This window comes from Salvelinus alpinus, chromosome 17, assembly GCF_045679555.1.
Source record: "Salvelinus alpinus chromosome 17, SLU_Salpinus.1, whole genome shotgun sequence".
NCBI lineage: Eukaryota > Metazoa > Chordata > Actinopteri > Salmoniformes > Salmonidae > Salvelinus > Salvelinus alpinus.
The window spans coordinates 18,786,465-18,806,553 of record NC_092102.1 but is presented as its reverse complement, the minus strand read 5'-3'; the positions used below and the strand labels follow the sequence as shown (position 1 = coordinate 18,806,553).

The following is a 20,089-nucleotide window of genomic DNA, read 5'->3' as shown; positions in this document are numbered from 1 at the left end:
ACACACACAAACACACATTGAGACACACATACGCAGGCACACACTGCATTCCTGCTGATGAGCCAGATCCCAGTCTGTCTTTGTTCATTAGGAGTTGATTAGCGTGTCACCATGTAACCACGGGTCTGGAATCAGTTCTTAGGGACTTCTGTGGGCGTCGTCCAATTGTTCATCTGCCACTCAGATAGAGCCAGGGTCAGACACAGAGCCTCTCTGCTCTCCAAGTCTTTGAGGGGGAGTCTTTGATAACTTTGATGTAGTGCCACACAAAGTGATATTTATACTCATCTGATTAATCAAGCATCTTTCTGCCAATGGCAGCTCAGTGATATGGGCTTTATGAATGGATTAAAGTTATTCAAGTTATATCCCATGTCCGGCCTGTCATCAGAAGAGTTATACTGCAGCTTCTGGCTAGGAGAGCATCTCACACGCTTTCACTAGAGATACTGCACCGACTGTATATCATCTATCAGGCTGTACTTCCCTTATGGCTGCCACACCTTCCAGAGTGGCACACAGCACTATTATTCTACTCATCTCTCTCTCTCCTCTCTCTGGGGCATTAAACCTCCCCCATTTCTTATGTAACTATCCCTAAGTTGTTTGGGATTGTTCCAGCCATGGTCTGACATGGATATATTTAGCCAGGCCTCCTCCTCTCTCCACTGTGTTTCCCCCTGTACCCTGCATGCCCAAGTAGCACTAAAACATTGATGTATTCAGAACCTCAGGCAGTGCAGTGACACACTTACGTTACATCCAGAGCAATTAATGTCCACAAAATCGAGATTACAATGCAGATGTCCCACTGGGTTAGTACAACGCACAAGTGGGCACCCACAGACACAGGAAGGTAGAGAGAGAGAGAGAGAGACCCACCGCTAGCCACTCTCACGTGGCAGGGGTGAATGCGGATCAGAAAGCGGGCACTGGTTTATAATGCTGGACACTCTTGTTGGTTTTACTTCCACATGCGTGCCCAGTAATGTCATATCGATTGTTTACATAGAGGCTGTGACTTCACACATGGAGATGGTATTGTGTGTGTGTATGTCTCCTCCTCCTGCTCCTCTCTTCTCTTCCCTCTTCTTTTCTCTCCTCCTCCTCACACACACACTCCTCTCCTCTGGACAGCAGCCAGCTCCTAGCCACTGAGGGGCTGTGCAGCACAGAAGGCAGCATGCCACCCAGAGCCAAGGTCATGCTGGGCAGCCATATTGTATTTTATTACAAGGTGGGCTGCACTGAGCACTAATATGGTCTCTTGTTAGATTGATCACCCATGGCAACAGCAGCAGCAGATCAGGGGACTAGGCAGGTATCCAGAATGTTAATTCACCCTCCAGGTTTTTATGTTTGGACAAATTATTTTCATTGGCTTTATTAATACATAACGTATATACAGTGTACAGGTATACAGTATATTAGAAGATTGTGCTGGTAGTTAAGGTCTATATGGGAGGGTTATGTTTGTGTGTTGTGTGAAGTGAACGATGACATCATCCTTCTAGGAGTAATGATGCCGGTTCCATTAGTCCCCTCTGTTAGGTGGGCTCTGGTGTGATGACATCATGCCTGTTTTCTGACACGGGTGGTTGGGGTCGGAGGTTGAAAAAGCTTTTAATTTCTGTTCAGACCCCCTATGACTAACTACATACAGGAAAGGAGAGGCTCTCGTAATATCCATCTTACGAGATAGAAAGCCTAGAGATATACAATACCATATTATGATCGTCATTGTCAAAACCTTTAGATTGTCAGGGAGTACCACGTTACTATGGAATGCCATGATGTAAAGTATGACGTATGTTTCTCCTTTAACCTCTGACCTCTCTCCCCTTTGACCTCTGCAGGTGACCCCAGTAGCTGGCCCTCCAGAGGGGGGTACCAGGGTGACCATCCATGGCATGAACCTGGGCCTGGCGTTCAGTGAGATGGTGGACAACGTGGAGGTGGCTGGAGTCAAGTGTTCCCCTGTGGAGGAAGGCTACATCATCGCAGAACAGTAAGTCAACGCACAGGTCACACACACACACACACACACACACACACACACACACACACACACACACACACACACACACACACACATTAACCTAGCCTTAACCCTAACCTTGGATTTAAAAAATATATTTTGAAAACTGTAGACATTCCTAGCCAATTAATCGATGACAGTGTTAGGTGAATGGAACATGTTTCCACAGAACAGTAATGGAATAATGGCAGAAGATGCCTTGAAATAGAGTGAACAAAAAGGGGAAACACTATATTATCTTCACAACAAATGATCTCAGTTCCCAGTTCTTTACCATTTTAAGACTATCCAACAACAGCCATGCAGTCACTAAGTCTGCAGATTTCAGACCACTGAGAGGTGGGTAAAAGCACAGTAAAAGTAAACGAACATCATGAACAACGCCTAATTGTGTTCACTGTCAAGCCTTGGAGCTGTATGCAACTGTATAAGACTGGACCATCTAACACAAGCTGGCAGCTCACACACGCGCACGCGCACACACGCACCCACACACACACACACAGAGGGACACCTCTCTTAATTATGACTGGAGCAAGGCCATCAGTCTCGGCCTGTTGTTTTCCCGTACAGGAAGATAGCCCACACCTCACACAAACACAAACACACACACACACACACACACACACACACACACAGACATATACAACCCGTCAGTCCCAGAACCTCTGTGTGTGTTTACCTTTGTTTAATTGTTTTAATTGCCTGGTGCAGCAGAGAGCACATTAAGCCCGTCCCATCTCCCTTCACTAATTGTCCGTGGCCCATGTTTCATAATTGGCTTCCTGCTGCCTCACACAGATAGACTAGACAGTTCAGTCAGAACGGCTGAGCCAGGAGAGCAGTGCATTGTGGATACCCCTGCCCTCACCTAGACGGGTACATAGACCCTCCCTGTCACAGCAGTACTGTAACAGTGCTCTCTGTCTTCACATAGACAGACAAGTGTATGTGTCCTGTACACCTCTCAGGTGAATGACCCCTGACACTCCCTGTCAGCACACAGCAGCACTCTACCATCCTGACCCTGAGTGGAATGGAGTGGTGGCTTATGGGTGCCATCACCTTGACAGGTGTATGGAGACCTCTCAGACGATTGACTCAAATGGAACCCTCCCTGTCTGCACACAGCAGCACTCTACCATCCTGACCCTGACTGGAGAGGAGTGCAGAGCAAAAGGAGGATATGCAGACAGACAGAAAAGGCGCTTTGTCACTCTCTCTTCCTCCATTTGAATGAAAGGACAATGTCTTGGAGTCAGTGGGGTAGAAGACAGTTTTGTGAGTTTCGTGTTGGAGCTGCGGCCTGCGGAGACAAAGGTAGCCTGGCACACAACAGAACTGAGTAGAACAGACTCCTCTGTGAAGTCCTTAACCTTAATTCCTCTGCTGGCCTTCTTCTGCCCTCCCTCTGATCCTCGAGGAGCACTGCAGCACTGTCCTGCTGCGGCGTTGACTACTATACACAACCACATCAGGTATACCTCAGCACCGATACTGAGGCAAATCAGAGAACTTTCAAAGGAGTTAATTAGACACTTTGCTGTGCATGTATTATCCTCTCAACATCCAGGAGGGAAGTATTTTGGCCATTGCTATTAAGGCAGAGGCTTTTGAAATAGTCTTTGGTAGCTAGGTTGGGGGATAGTTGGTGTTGTGTGGGGTAAAGTTATATTTTAGCACAGTGTTTGGGGAGGTCTGGCTGTGTGTGTGTGTATAATTGAAATGCGCTGCATGTCACACTGGCTGTAGGGGACCATTTGTCAGCAGTGCACCGATCTGACAGCAGTTTAATCCGATTGGGACACTGCTGGAGTGAATTCATTTATTTTGCCGTGTAAAACGTGTCAGAGGGGGAAATTAGAAAGCTGGCCAGGGTCCCCAGCAGCAGTATTACTGTGACTAAGAAGGGGTAGGGTTGTGGGTAATGTTGGCGTAGTGGTCTGGATCCCTGACTTAGCAGAAGTTAGCACTCATTGTCAACCTGTTGGTTCTCTGCCCTGTTAGTCTTGCCTTGGTCGGACTAGTGTGGGTTGCACCACAAGCTGTACTCCAGTCAACAGATTCTTTATTTATTTATTTAGTCTCTTTTTTTACTATTGGCGCATCCCACCGCCCCCCGTCTTCGGAGGAGAAAAGTAACTTTGTTTTACATTTTTGGTTTGTAACATATACATGTTATATACAGTGCCTTCAGGAAGTATTCATACCCTTTGAAATGTTCCACGTTTTGTCGTGTTACAGCCTGAATTCAAAATGGAATAAATGTTTCTCACCCATCTACACATAATACCCCATAATGACAAAGTGAAAACCTGTTTTTAGATTTGAGCAAATGTTTTGAGAATGAAATACAGATATCTAATTTACGTAAGTATTCACACCCCTGAGTCAATACTTTGTAGAAGCACCTTTGCCAGCGATTACAGTCTTTCTGGGTACGTCTGTAAGAGCTTTCCACACCTGTATTGTATAACATTTGCCCACTGTTCTGCAAATTGGTTGTTGACCATTGCTAGACAACCATTTTCAGGTCTTGCTGTAGATTTATGTCCAAACTGTAACTCTGCCACTCAGGAACATTCACTGTCTTCTTGGTAAGCAATTCCAGTCTAGACTTGGCCTTGTGGTTTAGGTTATTTTCCTGCTGAAAGGTAATTTAATCTCCCAGTGTCTGGAGGAAAGCAGACTGAACCAGGTTTTCTTCTAGGATTTTGCCTGTGCTTAGCTCCATTCTGTTTCGTTTTTATCCTGAAAAACTCCCCAGTCCTTAACAATTACAAGTATACCCATAACATGATGCAGCCACCACTATGCTTGAAAATACAGAGTGGTACTCAGTAATGTGTTTTATTGAATTTGCCCCAAACATAACACGTTGTATTCAGAACAAAAAGGGAATTGCTTTGCCACATTTTTTGCAGAGAGCAAAACAGGATGCATGTTTTAGAATGTTTATTCTGCACAGGCGTCCTTCTTTTCACTCTGTCAGTTAGACTAGTATTATGAAGTAACTACAACACGCCGTAATGGCCGTGGCGAGATTTTAGAGGCCCCCCTCTTGGGCGCAAAGACACCATTTTTCTGTTATCAAGCTGGTTTCCTGCAATTCTACACATTTTGTCATGGTGCTGAGAGAAAATGTTCAGCTTTAAAGCTAATTTCCTACAATTGTACACATGTTGTGTCACGTTGGTATGAAGAGATTTCGGGAGACAGGCGCAGGAATGCGTAATAGTTTTTTATTAAGCCCAAATTACGGCGTGCCGTGTAAAGACACGGGGACGAAGACCAAACAAACACAGAACAAAACATAGGGTAGAAACCGAGAACAAAAGAGCGGGGAGTACCTCGAATAAATAACACACAATGATTAACACACGGGACGAGACCAGTAATCATCTGTGCTATCCACAACGGCACGAAAGCCAAAACACACAGCACAGGTACTCACACGCACAAACTCACACGCATTGGAACAATAATTGACAGCCTAATGGAAACCAAAGGGCACACTTATACAAGTACTAATCAGTGGGAACGGGGGACAGGTGTGCGTGATGAAAGTTTAAGTTTACTCTGAAAACGTTTTACCACCCCATTTTTTTTTAAATACATTTATATATATATTATATTATTATTATTTATGTTTTGAAGTGGCGGCCACGATTGCATATAGGAGAAACACTGGTCCCTGCCTGGGAGTAAATCTCTTCCTCTCAGCCAGGAGCTCTCTTGGCCTCATTAATTGTGATTCAGGAGATAAGCGCTAGAGAAACAATGATGTGGCCACCCTACTCTCCATCTCTCTTTCTCATTTTCTCTTTCTCTCTGGCTCTCTCTCTCTCTCTCTCCGTCTCTCTTCATTTCCCTCAACACCATGATTGATTCTTGTTCTTTATTACTTTCCACAAGCGTCGATCGATAGGCCTCCTGGTTTTATTATGTAATTTGATCTGGCCACCTGCCGGCGGAGGGAGACACCTGATCACGCCTTATGATGAAGCTGTATTGATCCGCCGTGGGGTGTCGGCCGGGTTCCTGACTGTGATTTATATTTGGCGTTGCTACGGTGACGCTGGAGCTTGATCAGCACGGCAGGGGGCTTGTCGGTGGAGGGCTATTTATGATGTCCACTCCCCAGGAAGTTATAGGGCTACTGCTATGAGTGGTGTGGCGACTGGTGGAGGAGCACGCTTCTGAAAGCTGTACGCGGCGAGGTGTCCAGTTCAATTAAGTTTCACATTGTTTAATGTCACGTGCGCGAGTACAGTGCAATGCCTTTCTAAATGGCCTGCCTTGGATGTGTCATGTAAACCAATCAGAGAGCCGGAGAGAAGATTACATTACGAGATGAGATCGATAAAGTAATGACCCTCGTAACTTTTCCCCCAGTCCAACATATACAGTATATGAGAGTCTACCTGGTGAAGTCAGAACAGGGACTGGCTGAGAACACTACTGTCTCTATGGGAATGGATGACAAAGAACATCGTTATGTACAGTATGTGCATTGTGTTGAATACTGTATTCCGTGACATTGAGCTGTATTGTACAATGCTGAATAGATGTGCTAGATAGCGTTGTGTGTCGGACTGTGTGTGTTTTTGTGTGTTCTTCCAGGATAGTGTGTCTGACTGTGTGTGTGGTGTTCTCTTCCAGGATAGTGTGTCTGACTGTGTGTGTGGTGTTCTCTTCCAGGATAGTGTGTCTGACTGTGTGTGTTTTTGTGTGTTCTTCCAGGATAGTGTGTCTGACTGTGTGTGTGGTGTTCTCTTCCAGGATAGTGTGTCTGACTGTGTGTGTGATGTTCTCTTCCAGGATAGTGTGTCTGACTGTGTGTGTGGTGTTCTCTTCCAGGATAGTGTGTCTGACTGTGTGTGTTTTTGTGTGTTCTTCCAGGATAGTGTGTCTGACTGTGTGTTTTTGTGTGTTCTTCCAGGATAGTGTGTCTGACTGTGTGTGTGGTGTTCTCTTCCAGGATAGTGTGTCTGACTGTGTGTGTGGTGTTCTCTTCCAGGATAGTGTGTCTGACTGTGTGTGTTTTTGTGTGTTCTTCCAGGATAGTGTGTCTGACTGTGTGTTTTTGTGTGTTCTTCCAGGATAGTGTGTCTGACTGTGTGTTTTTGTGTGTTCTTCCAGGATAGTGTGTCTGACTGTGTGAGTGATGTTCTCTTCCAGGATAGTGTGTCTGACTGTGTGTGTGATGTTCTCTTCCAGGATAGTGTGTCTGACTGTGTGTGTGGTGTTCTCTTCCAGGATAGTGTGTCTGACTGTGTGTGTGGTGTTCTCTTCCAGGATAGTGTGTCTGACTGTGTGTGTGGTGTTCTCTTCCAGGATAGTGTGTCTGACTGTGTGTGTGGTGTTCTCTTCCAGGATAGTGTGTCTGACTGTGTGTGTGGTGTTCTCTTCCAGGATAGTGTGTCTGACTGTGTGTGTGGTGTTCTCTTCCAGGATAGGGTCGTTTTGTTTATTGCCTGAGTTTAGTGTTTGACTGTGTGTGTTTTGTATGTACTTCCAGGATAGTGTGTGAGATGGATGCTGCACCAGCCGACAGCAAGCCTGGCCCGGTCCAACTGTGTGTTGGGGAGTGCAGACCTGACCTCAAGACTCGCTCTGCCCAGCTCTACGCTTTTGTGGTAAGACTGTGTTATCATGAATATTATATAAGTATTTTCCCCATACAAATAGTAATAAAAAAGTAGTAAACTTGGCAAAATAACCAATAACTCTACACGATTGGCTGGAGACTATTAAAACGTTTCAGAATGAGGAAGAGAAGTAATCCTCAAGCTTTCTTCCATGCCGACCGCCATTGTTGTCTTGTAAGCCAGAGAATAAGTTATAAAAAGCCTACCAATGAACTGAAATGATGAAGCCTTTTCTTGAAGTATGTTATGTTGAAATACATAATAGCGCAGTAATTACCACAGAGGTGCCCAGGGAATCAGCAGTGATTAAATAGACAATGGGTGTTGTCAACAGTAGGTGTTGTCGTACAGGAGTAAACCATAGGAGGATACCTGAATGAACACCTCCACACTTGCCTTCGTCCACACCTGTATCTCACCCATACTAAAGCTAGCCTGCAGCTAACTGATAATCAACACTCCCATTCACACACTCCCAATTAGCCACCCCTTAACAATTAACAGCCGCTAGTAATTACCAGAACTGTTTTCAGAGTACCGCTTTAGCCTATCCCCTGACTAGCACAGCACGGAGTGAGGAACCGTGTGTGTGTGATGTTTGTGTGTCTTCACTGACACTTTTGACACCCATAATTCATGTTGCTGCTCAGGGAGTTGTGACGTCGCAGCGCTGTGCGTGGGTACTACAGTACTTTACCTGCAATTCCCTAATATCACAGCCCCGTTAAAGAACATGACACATAACAAAAGCTCTCTTCAATTTAGTAGACAACCAAACACCCTCCGCGTGTGTGTGTGTGTGTGTGTCTGTGGCACTGAGGAGCAGTCTGACTCTGTTTTGTCAGTGTCTCTCAGGATTCCAGCCTTGCTGTGTTGATGTTTCTGCGTCTGTCTGTCTGTCTGTCTGTCTGTCTGTCTGTCTGTCTGTCTGTCTGTCTGTCTGTCTGTGTGCTCGCTGATGACAGGTAGGGCGACCCGGCGGGGCTACTGTAAGAACTAGTTATTTCCAGACTGCCTTTTTAAAAGGCCCAGTGGTATAGAACTCAGCAATGCAGAACACAGCAACACAACACAGGATGAGTGGGATCGCAGAGGGACTTTATAAGCTCCCTCTTTACATGGGGTCGCAGTGCAGAGGGTGGGCATGCCACGGATCGGGGCAGTTGAAAGCTGTTCTTTTCTGCTGTGGCTCAGTATAGAGTAGACGGTACTGTTAGAGGGACAGGAGGTGTATGATAGCTGAGTGCATTACAGTCCTAAAAAATTTTCCCTCCGGTCTCCCTTCCACCTCTAGATGCCATCAGTGCAGGGCCTGTCCCCCAGCAGAGGTCCTGAGTCTGGGGGCACCAAGGTGACCATCACGGGGGAGAACCTGGGCGCTGGCAGCAGTGTCACCGTCCTCTTTGGAAACCAGACCTGCGAGTTCTACGGGTAAGTGAGAGACTCGTCTCACCTCCTCCTCCTTACACTGACTAGTTCATTTGTGGTATTTTAATACATCCTGTATTAGTCTCCTCCTGATCTCTCCTCCTGTGGAAGAAAGAGAAGTTAGAAGAAAGAAAATCCATTTGTAATGTTTTCAAAACTTCTGTCATAATAAATATATGTAAATTGTGCTGTTACCCAGTGGTCTCTCTCTCTCTCTCTCACTCTTTTTTTCCCTCTAAGTGAGAGCCCCCTAGGGGCATCTCTCCTTCTCTTCCAGTCAGAAACGTCTGCAATTCTTAATAAGGTTTTGATGACCCACTGCATCAAACCTCTCTAATAATAGCCTCCAGACAACCTTATGCTCCCCTGCCTGGGAGTTTTTCCCTTTTTCAGTTACCTGTACTGTTTTTATTTGATCTGCTCTCTCTTGCTTCGTTTTCAGCTCTCTTTCTCTCTCGCTCTCTCTCTCTCTTTCTTTCTCTCTCTTTCTTTTTCTCTCTCTCTCTTTTTCTCTGTTTTTTCTCTCGCTCTCTGTCTTTCTGTATATCTAGCTTTCTCTCCCGCCCTACCTGTCTCCTTCATGCTCTCCATCTTTCTCCCTACCCCTCTCTCTCTCTCCATCCCTCCCTCACTCTCCTCTCCTCTCTCTCTCCCTCTCTTTTCCGCCATCTATTTAAAGCAGTGCAGCGGAAGGGAAGGGCGGAGGTCTCATTGTAACGCTGTAAGATTGAGAAGTCAAGGCAGCTTTAATGAGATCCAGGCTAATTGTTCTCCACTGTGAGTCTGACTGTGGCGAGAGAGGAGAGGAGGATGGGGGGGGGGGGGGGGGGGGGGGCTAATGAACAGGGCTAGTTTCAGGGGGGTGGACAGGTAGAGCAAGGATCCATAGAGAGCAATAGAGTAAGGTGAAGAAAAATGAAGAGGAGATGCAGACATTGACTGTATGTTGGCGGATGTGTTTGTGTTCGTGTGTGTGCAGGAGGACCATGACGGAGATCGTGTGTTACTCGGCACCCTCCCTGACTGGGGTGGGTTCGGTGCAGATCAGCGTGAGCGTGGACCGGGCCCAGGTCAAGGAGAGTCTGAGTTTCGACTACATCGAGGACCCCACCGTCCAGCGCATCGAGCCAGAGTGGAGCATCGCCAGGTAACATCAACACCGACGCTCCTAGATATCAGCATCAGGAACTGGACCCTCTCTACTCCCTAGTCCTTCATAGAAGCCACCATCAAAATAACCCCGCCAGCACAACTAGTTAACAGCAGGAGTTGGCTTGGGTGACTCAGTGTTAGATAGTGCAGAGCTGTAGTCAGACAAAAGACCAGACGTGGTAGTGGTCGTGATCGCAATCGCATCGCTGCAGCATCTCCCAGGCAGACAGGGTTTGTCATTAAAGAGAGGGATGATGAGGGCTAAGTGAGAGTGAGAAAGAGAGAGACTGCGAACATGTGGCAGAGGCGTGAGTGTGGAGCAGATGGCAGCGGAGATGGAGTTTAGTCCGGAAGAGAAGACAGAGCAGCGTGTCTTCCATCACTCTCTCCGCTGAGAGACAGAGAGAAGAGGGGAGGGGCACCGCATTGTTTCGTCAAACCTATTCTGTCTTTTCTGAAGCGTGAGCCGCACCCCGTGCCTTCTCTCAGGCCTGGGGATCAAACGGGCTGCCAGGGTGCAGTCTACATAAACACAACCCAGGAATGCGTAGCTAAGATCAACAGGAAGGGAGGAGATAAATGTGCGTTATGCATTAGATGCAACACACGAGTATATCTTACCTGGCCCACACCCTGTTACACCCTAGCTTCACTCCTCCTTGTACTCCTGATTGGATGGATCGGTTAAGGGCTGCGTGCTCATTGGGCGTTTTGTTCTGTGGACCTCAGATGAACTCTTGTTTTACCACTGAGATCCGCTAGACTGTAGGTGATGAAACTGCAGCAGCACCACACACACAAAGATTCTGGTGACTCTTTGACTTTCTGTCTAGGTGATGCCCATCTAGTGCTCCCAGCAGCCCTGGCTAGCCTGGTCACAAATATAAACAATATAACCCCCAGTGCTTCAGCTCAGCCGCAGTAACAGTCCCGATCATGATAACAGTCCTACCAGAGAGAGAAGACCTCTGCTCCTGTCCTGCCCGTCTGTGTTGTTTAGGTCAGCATAGCCCGGCTTTTATTTTGTGTTGTGTATTATCTGTCGAGCCACGTACCTACGACCGCTGCATACTAACTAGCGACCTCGGCGACCACAGCTAGCTAATAGCCTTCGGTAGTTGAAAGACGAGCCCGCAGCTGTGTTTGATTATGGTTCTAGTGAAGTCAGTTAAAAGCATCTTTAATCATTTATTTACCTTAAAAGCCTATTATCTTCTGAAAACGCCTTGTCAAAGAACAAGTTAGTTTGAAGCTTTTATATTTATCTGAGGTATAAAATAAAAGTTTCCACAAGGGGTTGTGCAGGGAAGGAAGTTTTGCAGAGAAGGTCTTGTTGTTGGCTGGTGTGTTTGGTTGTAAAACTTCTCTCTCTCTGTGTGTGTGTGTGCGTGTGTGAAACAGCGGCCACACTCCTCTGATGGTGACAGGAACTCATCTGGATGTTGTCCAGGAGCCCAGGATGCGCGTCAAGTACGGCGGCCGCGAGTCTGTCAACGTGAGTAGTAGCACACACGCACACACGCACACACACACATACACACTTACACTAGGCCAGATGATGCTGGGGACGAGTAGTACAACACACTCTCTTGGTCTAGACGATGTTGGGAATGACTGTCATATGAAGTCTCGTCCCGCTAACCCCCATCTTCCTCTACTTCCTACAACCTCCCCATGAACCATATCTCACATCTCCCTTAACTCTAACTAGCCTCCTTAAATAAGGGAGTAGTTGGAGAGTGGTTCACATGCAGTATTTAATTAGACCGTTTTGTCACCACCAGGCTCCCGTTACCATGGCCAGTCAGTCAGGGCCTCAGCTATACACAGTCCGGCTCTACTATGCGCTAACCTGCTCTACCCCACTTAGACTTGTTGTCTATTCAGAGGATTCAGCCTGAATGTTAAATCTCTCACAGGGAATTTTTCTGGAATCTTGAGTGTGGGAGGGTGTTGGAGGGCCGAAAGGTTGGAACTTAGTGGGGTGGAGGGGCTAAGCAGGATGGAGGGTGGTGGGCTTGGAAGGCTGGGGGGAGACCGGGGGGCTGGTCCGTTCCTAATGGCTTCCATTAGAAGATGAAGTGCTGTCAGAAGGCTTTGGTCAGCATAAAGAACCCTTCTCTGTATAATCAGGGGCGGGCGTGCGGGACGGGAGAATCGTTACAAATTGCATTTACTCTCCATTCCTGGGGGTCCATGTTTAATTAAGGGATTTTTTCCACCGCTACGGTCGGTGGGTAGGTAGGGGTGAAGGTGGGGAGGGCAAAGGGGTGGGGGGGAGAGGTAGTGCGGAACAAGTGCTTCATGCCAGGAAATACTGTCAATCATAAAGACATATTGTATACGTACACACACACTGTAGTCAGATAGCCTACTGCACACTCACTCACACACAGACAGGCACACACACACACACACACTCTATGACCGTGCTCTGAAGTCTTCTTCTTTGACTGAAACGGCCTCTATGTGACTGATATCACACTTCACCAGAACACTGCTCTGTGGGTCTCAGAGAATCTTTTTAGAGAACATTTGAACAGATTTTCTCCAAGGTAGTGTCTCCTTACCCTCTGCATTCACAACCCTCCCCCCAGCAGGACAGACTGTACTGCACTAAAGTGGTTCTGAAGGGCCTGAGGTTTCTTCATGATTGCTCCAGTAGCCAACATCAAAACTGTAACCTAGTCCTTTGTTCTATTACATGTCTCCATGTACGGACACAGTTACCCCATCAGACCCTTTTATACGAAGAAACCCAGCCATTTTGGGTCTAACGACAGACAGTCTCGCTTCTTTATTCACACAAAGAGAGAACTGGGTCAGATCAGAAAGAATTCTTGGAAACCTCTGAGCTGAAATAGGATTTGACTTGTGTGTGGGTGCTGTCTGGTGTGTCAGTCAGGTGCAGGCAGAAACCTCTGAGAGCTCTGCGGCTTTCTCCTTTAAAGTGCAGTCTCACCTACCCCCACCCCATCACACACACCTACCTAGCTCCTCTCACAGACACCCGGCTCCTCTTTGATTCCCTCGCCCCAGAAGAGGCAAAGAGAAGAAGCCGCCATGTGAATTTTTGTTAACTGCTGAGGTTACAATTACCTATCTCTTCATCCCTTCCTTTCGTATTTGTCGCTGGGGGAAAGGCAGAAAGCCGTGCAATCAGGGCCCAGCCAAGAAAAGGCCTGTCATGTCAGCCTTCGAAGTGTCACTTGCCTTCCACTAAATTGCCTCTCTCGTCTCCCTTCCATCCTTCCCTCTCGTCACCTGCACACGATTCTTCACAAAGAAGAAGGCACAGAAAGGGAGACAATTTTCTTTGACACACTCTGTACCTGTCACTGGTTCACATTTGAAACATTAATCATTGTCCCTGATTAAAGCTAAAAGGTGTGTTTTTCCCCTCACAGACCCACCCTCCCATTTTCTCCAAGAGAATTTCACATGCGACATTTTACCCCCATTAAGAAGTCTGCCTGGATGATGTGATGTCATCATGAGATAGATAGAGGTTATGTCCCAAATGGCACCCTATTCCCTACATGGTGCACTACTTTTAACCAGAGCCCAATGGCACTGGTCAAAGGTAGTGTGTTATATAGGGGGATAGGGTTGCATTTGGGACACATCCAGACTGTCAGAAGTGGAAGCGATCAACAGCAATTTGAGCTGATCAGCGAGAGAGAGAGCCCTACTCTTCACTAGGTCTATAAAGCAGCACAGCACTTGGTCCTTATGCAATCAGACCTTTCTCTTTAGAGCATTGTCCTACTAGGAAACTAGAAAAGACCTCACCCCAAGAGACATACAATGAACACTCAGATAGACTGATGTGATGAGCAGATGCATAGAAGGAATAGATGGTGAGACTCCACTATAGATACATCTTGCTCCCTCTCTCTACCTCAAGCTAAAGGTGTGGTTAATAAGACAGACTTTCCTCCTGTGTCTCTCTTCACCGTCTTCCAGTCTTCTCAGGTTCTTTCACCCTCATCCACTACAGCTGCACCATCCCTCCCCTCCTCTCTCCAGTCTCCATCCATCCCTCCCCTCCTCTCTCCAGTCTCCATCCATCCCTCCCCTCCTCTCTCCAGTCGCCATCCATCCCTCCATCCCCTCCTCTCTAAACTCTACATCCATCCCTCCCCTCCTCTCTCCAGTCTCCATCCATCCCTCCCCTCCTCTCTCCAGTCGCCATCCATCCCTCCATCCCCTCCTCTCTAAACTCTACATCCATCCCTCCCCTCCTCTCTAAACTCTACATCCATCCCTCCCCTCCTCTCTCCAGTCTCCATCCATCCCTCCATCCCCTCCTCTCTAAACTCTACATCCATCCCTCCCCTCCTCTCTAAACTCTCCATCCATCCCTCCCCTCCTCTCTCCATCCATCCCTCCCCTCCTCTCTCCAGTCTCCATCCATCCCTCCCCTCCTCTCAAAACTCTCCATCCATCCCTCCCCTCCTCTCTAAACTCTCCATCCATCCCTCCCCTCCTCTCTAAACTCTCCATCATCCCTCCCCTCCTCTCTAAACTCTCCATCATCCCTCCCCTCCTCTCTCCAGTCTCCATCCATCCCTCCCCTCCTCTCTAAACTCTCCATCCATCCCTCCCCTCCTCTCTAAACTCTCCATCATCCCTCCCCTCCTCTCGAAACTCTCCATCATCCCTCCCCTCCTCTCTCCAGTCTCCATCCATCCCTCCCCTCCTCTCTAAACTCTCCATCCATCCCTCCCCTCCTCTCTAAACTCTCCATCATCCCTCCCCTCCTCTCTAAACTCTCCATCATCCCTCCCCTCCTCTCTCCAGTCTCCATCCATCCTTCCCCTCCTCTCTAAACTCTTCATCATCCCTCCCCTCCTCTCTAAACTCTCCATCATCCCTCCCCTCCTCTCTAAACTCTCCATCATCCCTCCCCTCCTCTCTCCAGTCTCCATCCATCCCTCCCCTCCTCTCTAAACTCTGGATTTTCTACTCTCCTGGCCACCTTCCCAATACACAGTTATATTGACTGTGGAACAACGTAGGGCATTATTCATCGCTAGGCTACACTAACAGCCTGGTCGCCCAGTGGATATTTCACAGCACCGTCCACTCTCATTTAGTATGAGATGATTTTTCACCTGTTCAGTATGGCACAGCTGCAAAGTGTACATTCAGCACCATCACAACCTCCAGCTTGTACAAAACATTTCATCAGCTGCTGTAGTTCGTCTTGTTCCACTTCCGTCAGATGTGACTAATATGAGAGAGATACTGCCAGCATTACCAGCTGGTGGAAACAAACAGGACATTGAAAGAAGTGTATGAAGTGTAGGAGTGATATCACTCATTGGCAAAAATATTGCTCACATAACCTTTGACCCTTGGCCTTACAGAGCTGTCTCCTCTCTCCTACTCATGACCCCTGGAGCCTATTTCCTCCTGCCCTCCCGTCCCTCCTCTACTGCCTCCCTCTCACCAAGTCAGAGACCTGGCGTGTGGTGCTTGGGCTGAGTGGGCTGCTGCAGACTGCAGTAGATTCTCTTCTAATGAATTCAGCCAGAGGGCCAGACTGTTAACGTTACAGCTGCTGCTGTACAATGCGCCGCTCCATCACCATCCAGTGCCAGTCAGGGCAAAAGGAATAGGAGGCAAGATTCCAATTATTTTATAGCTGTTGACCTGGAGCAACTGTATACTGGATGAGGAAAGGGATGAAGACTAAGGACAGATAGCTAAGACTGTACAGTATTTGTGGAAAAGGCATGTTTCATAATGGATCTGATTGTATTAAATTGAAATGTGTCTGGTTGGAGTAGAATACATTAGGCTTTTCTAAGCTGGTGGTTGGCAGAATAACTGTTCCTTCAGTGGAATAATTGACAGCATATGATATCCCTGCACGGCGTGGGACTCAGACGCCTCTATTTCCCCCTTCACTACCCTGATCACTTACCATATACACTGAGTGTACAAAACATTAAGGACACCTGCTCTTTCCATGACATAGACTAACCAGGTGAATCCAGGTGGAAGCTATGATCCCTTATTGATGTCAATTCGATCAGTGTAGATGAAGGGGAGGAGACAGGTTAAAGAAGGATGTTTAAACCTTGAGACAAAGGATTCTGTATGTGTGCCATTCACAGGGTGAATGGGCAAGACAGAAAGATTGAAGTGCCTTTGAATGGGGTATGGTAGTAGGTGCCGGGAGGTGCACAACTCGATATTAGGAAGGTGTTCTTAATGTTTTGTAGACTCAGTGTAGCAGCACCAAGCTCAGTGACATATTCAGACTGTGACCTCTTTAGATCAACACACTCAGAAGAAAGGATTCAGGAAGGAACAATTGAGTCCCCCCACCCTCACACACACACACTCTCTCTCTCACACACACACACACACACACCCTCACACACACACACACACCCTCACACACACACACTCTCTCTCACACACACACACACACCCTCACACACACACACACACACACACACACACACACACACACACACACACACACACACACACCCTCACACACACACACACACACACTCTCACACACACCCTCACACACACCCTCACACACACACACACACTCTCACACACACACACGGTGTGTCTTGAACACATGCAGCATCCATCCATCCAGCCACTCCAGCTCTGAACAGATGGTAGTGGGAGCCATAGTAGTTGACTTGCATATACATCACTGTGCTGTTCCAACCAAGACAGAGAGAGACAGGCAGGAAGGGAAAGATGCTGTAGTAGCATATGTGGCTGTCTGTATCACGTCACTGTTTATAGCATGGAAATAACAGCGACATGGAACTTTTGTTATACCGTCTCTGAAATTATTCGACATGGCTCTATTTTGGCTGGCGTTAAGCCAGCGCAATTGTCAAACGCACACTCGTTTGCAATTTCTACCTGTTATAAACCCGGTGCTCTTCTTTTTTCAAACCTTAGCGCCAGGATCAGTCATTTACCTGTCTTGTGCTGAGGTGGGAAGGGTGGCAATGTCTGAGGTGTGTCCTTAAAAACGTGCGCCAAAGTGCCAATTTCAGTATGCGCTGGTGGGGATATTTTTCTCATTTCGTTTCATTTGATTAAAAATCAATATTTTTCTTGTCCTGCCCAATGCATTCCCTAAGCAGTCAAGACTATCAATAAAGGGTTTAGCTCGTGAGACCGCTTTGAATTTTGTTTTTTTTATCACCAAAGCTTTATTAAAAGGTCAAGTTTGACAGCAGCAAAACAGTGAGCCTAGATCCCCTTTTTATCTATGTAGGCTATTACATTATTTTAGCCAGCTGCTGTTATTACTGTGGATGTGAGTAAAAACCTTTTCATGTAGGCTATATGGCCATCATGGAACAAGAGATGAGATAATCCGATGACAATTGCTTGTTTCGTTTGATCAAAAAACAAGTCCGTATAGGCTACCCTTGCCCTATTATAGAGAAAGCTGGTTCAACAGCAATGTGTCTGCTGTCTTTCTTATCGTGGCCATGCATTAGCCAAGTAGCCTATCCATCAATCGTTTCTAGATGTCTACTCCTGAGGCTTATGCACCATTCACAATTCACGTGGGCCTACTGTATCTGCGGTGCATACTCCATTCGGCTTTTCAAAGAGCGCCTCTTGTCCGGTTATCAAAGACGTGCTCCTTCAATCGTATTTCAATTATTTAGTCCTATAATGCAGTATCAATGGTAGGCCAAGGCTATATCTTGGTTATTGAGAATCAATACCATTTAGTATGTTTTATTTGATGAGAAGTGCGATGCGTAAAGGCCTATACTCGGTGAAGCATTTATGACGATGTTGACTGACACTCCAAACGTATTGAACAAACACTGTATGTTGTTTTCCCTTCTTCTGTTGCCATCACTCGTTACCGTGCCCCAAGCCGGAGTTGACGACAACGATAATAACCGACAGAACTTTAGACAAACCCATGCAATATTAAGCCATGGAACGCCTTGATTGTCCGATGAGTGGCCAACGCCCTTGTCACACCTGAACACACATTCATCAAAACCCAGCCCTTTCGCGCCACCGCCAGCTCTTGCGCTCATAACGGCTGTGGAGATAGCGCAAATATTTCTAACACACCCAGGGACCTAGAGCTCTACCGCCAGCGCTTAGATTTACCACTGTGTTAGGTTTGTTCAAATAGAGCCCTCAGTATATCTAGCTAATTAAATACTTATTCGCAAGAATCTTTCAAGTGAATAAGTAAATACATTCACAAACAGCTTTTGATAATCATAGCCAGCACAAGATAAGACTCCACTATACAGTATGTATTTCCCACGGTATTTTCTCTATAACTCTCATCTAAGCTCTCTCTGTAACATACAGTATAATGGGATTACAGTAGTAGATGCTTGGAGAAAGTGTGTCAGCAGTGCAACAGAGTTGTATCCATTTTTAAAAGGGCTTAGCCTCTCTCTCTCTCTCTCTCTCTCTCTCTCTCTCCCTCTCTTTCGTATTCCAGTTCTCACTAACATGCAAACTCCATTTTCGATGTCACTACACTAAGGGAGTCGCATGGGAGCATTTAGGCCTCGTGGTGTGGGCCAACACAAAGACACCGAGCCCAGCCGCAGCAAAAAAAACTGTAATGTGCGAACCGTGTTTGGGTTAGCTCAGTTTCTTCTCCGGGAGGAGAGCAGCCTTCCTGCTGAACCCAACCCAATGCTCCACAGACCTCCAGCAGCACCAGTCCAAAGACTATGTTACCATACAACTAGCTACTTGATAATGCAGCCTAGTATGCCTTCCTGCATGGAGAAATACCATTGTACGCTGTAGTTGTACTCTGTAGTTGTCTTCTGTAGTTCTACCTCAAAGAGCATGGCTTGAGTAGCTAAGACAATTCCCCCTGCTGCACACTTAGCCTGTGCACTGCCTTAGAAAATACTCTATCTGCATTGCTTAGGTTTTTCTTCCTGCCAAATGCAATAGATGGTGGGACCAAGTTTGTACGAGATGAGTTCGTATCGATCGTTGGTCCTCCCCCCCGGCTCTAGACTAGAGCAGAGGACAACAGGTAAGAGGCATGGTACTCTGCTGGCGCTGTGAAGCTTTAAAGATATTTAGCTCTAATTAAGTTTCTCCTCTGAGAGAGAGAGAGAGAGAGAGAGGGGTCGGTGGATAAAAGGCTCCCAGCAGCAGGAGTGCAGCACAGTAATCAATCAGGTTCCTCTACTGTTAGTGATAGTGCTGCAGGTCCTACCCTCGTTCCCTCACAGGGAAAATGGCCACTCCTGGGCGTACAGACAGGGAGGAGTACATTTACATTTACGTCATTTAGCAGACGCTCTTATCCAGAGCGACTTACAGTAGAGTGCATACATTTTTATTACATTTTTACATACTGAGACAAGGATATCCCTACCGGCCAAGAGCAGACGCTCTTATCCAGAGCGACTTACAGTAGAGTGCATACATTTTATTACATTTTTTACATACTGAGACAAGGATATCCCTACCGGCCAAACACTCCCTAACCCGGACGACGCTATGCCAATTGTGCGTCGCCCCACGGATCTCCCGGTTGCGGCCGGCTGCGACAGAGCCTGGGCACGAACCCAGCCCAGCCTGGGCGCGAACCCAGAGACTCTGGTGGCGCAGCTAGCACTGCGATGCAGTGCCCTAGACCACTGCGCCACCCGGGAGACTAGTGTTATTCTAGAAGCCCTGACTTCACCTCAACCTGCCAGACTAGGATCTGTGACCAGTAGAGTGGGGGATATCCCCAGTGTCCCCAATGTCCTGTGCCAGAGAATGATTGCCGACTGACACACTTCATCATCTCACTTTTCTCAGTTTTAGG

General features: G+C 47.1%; 1 protein-coding gene across 1 annotated transcript in view; it reads left to right on the top strand.

Moving 5' to 3' along the window:
• Positions 1–20,089, top strand: part of plxna2 (plexin A2) — a 321,281-nt gene that overhangs the window by 251,288 nt on the left and 49,904 nt on the right. The window contains exons 13-17 of the mRNA XM_071347743.1: positions 1,857–2,008; positions 7,560–7,677; positions 8,984–9,120; positions 10,097–10,264; positions 11,671–11,764. Coding sequence (XP_071203844.1) covers positions 1,857–2,008; positions 7,560–7,677; positions 8,984–9,120; positions 10,097–10,264; positions 11,671–11,764 — 669 coding nt within the window. The remainder of the gene's footprint in view (positions 1–1,856; positions 2,009–7,559; positions 7,678–8,983; positions 9,121–10,096; positions 10,265–11,670; positions 11,765–20,089) is intronic.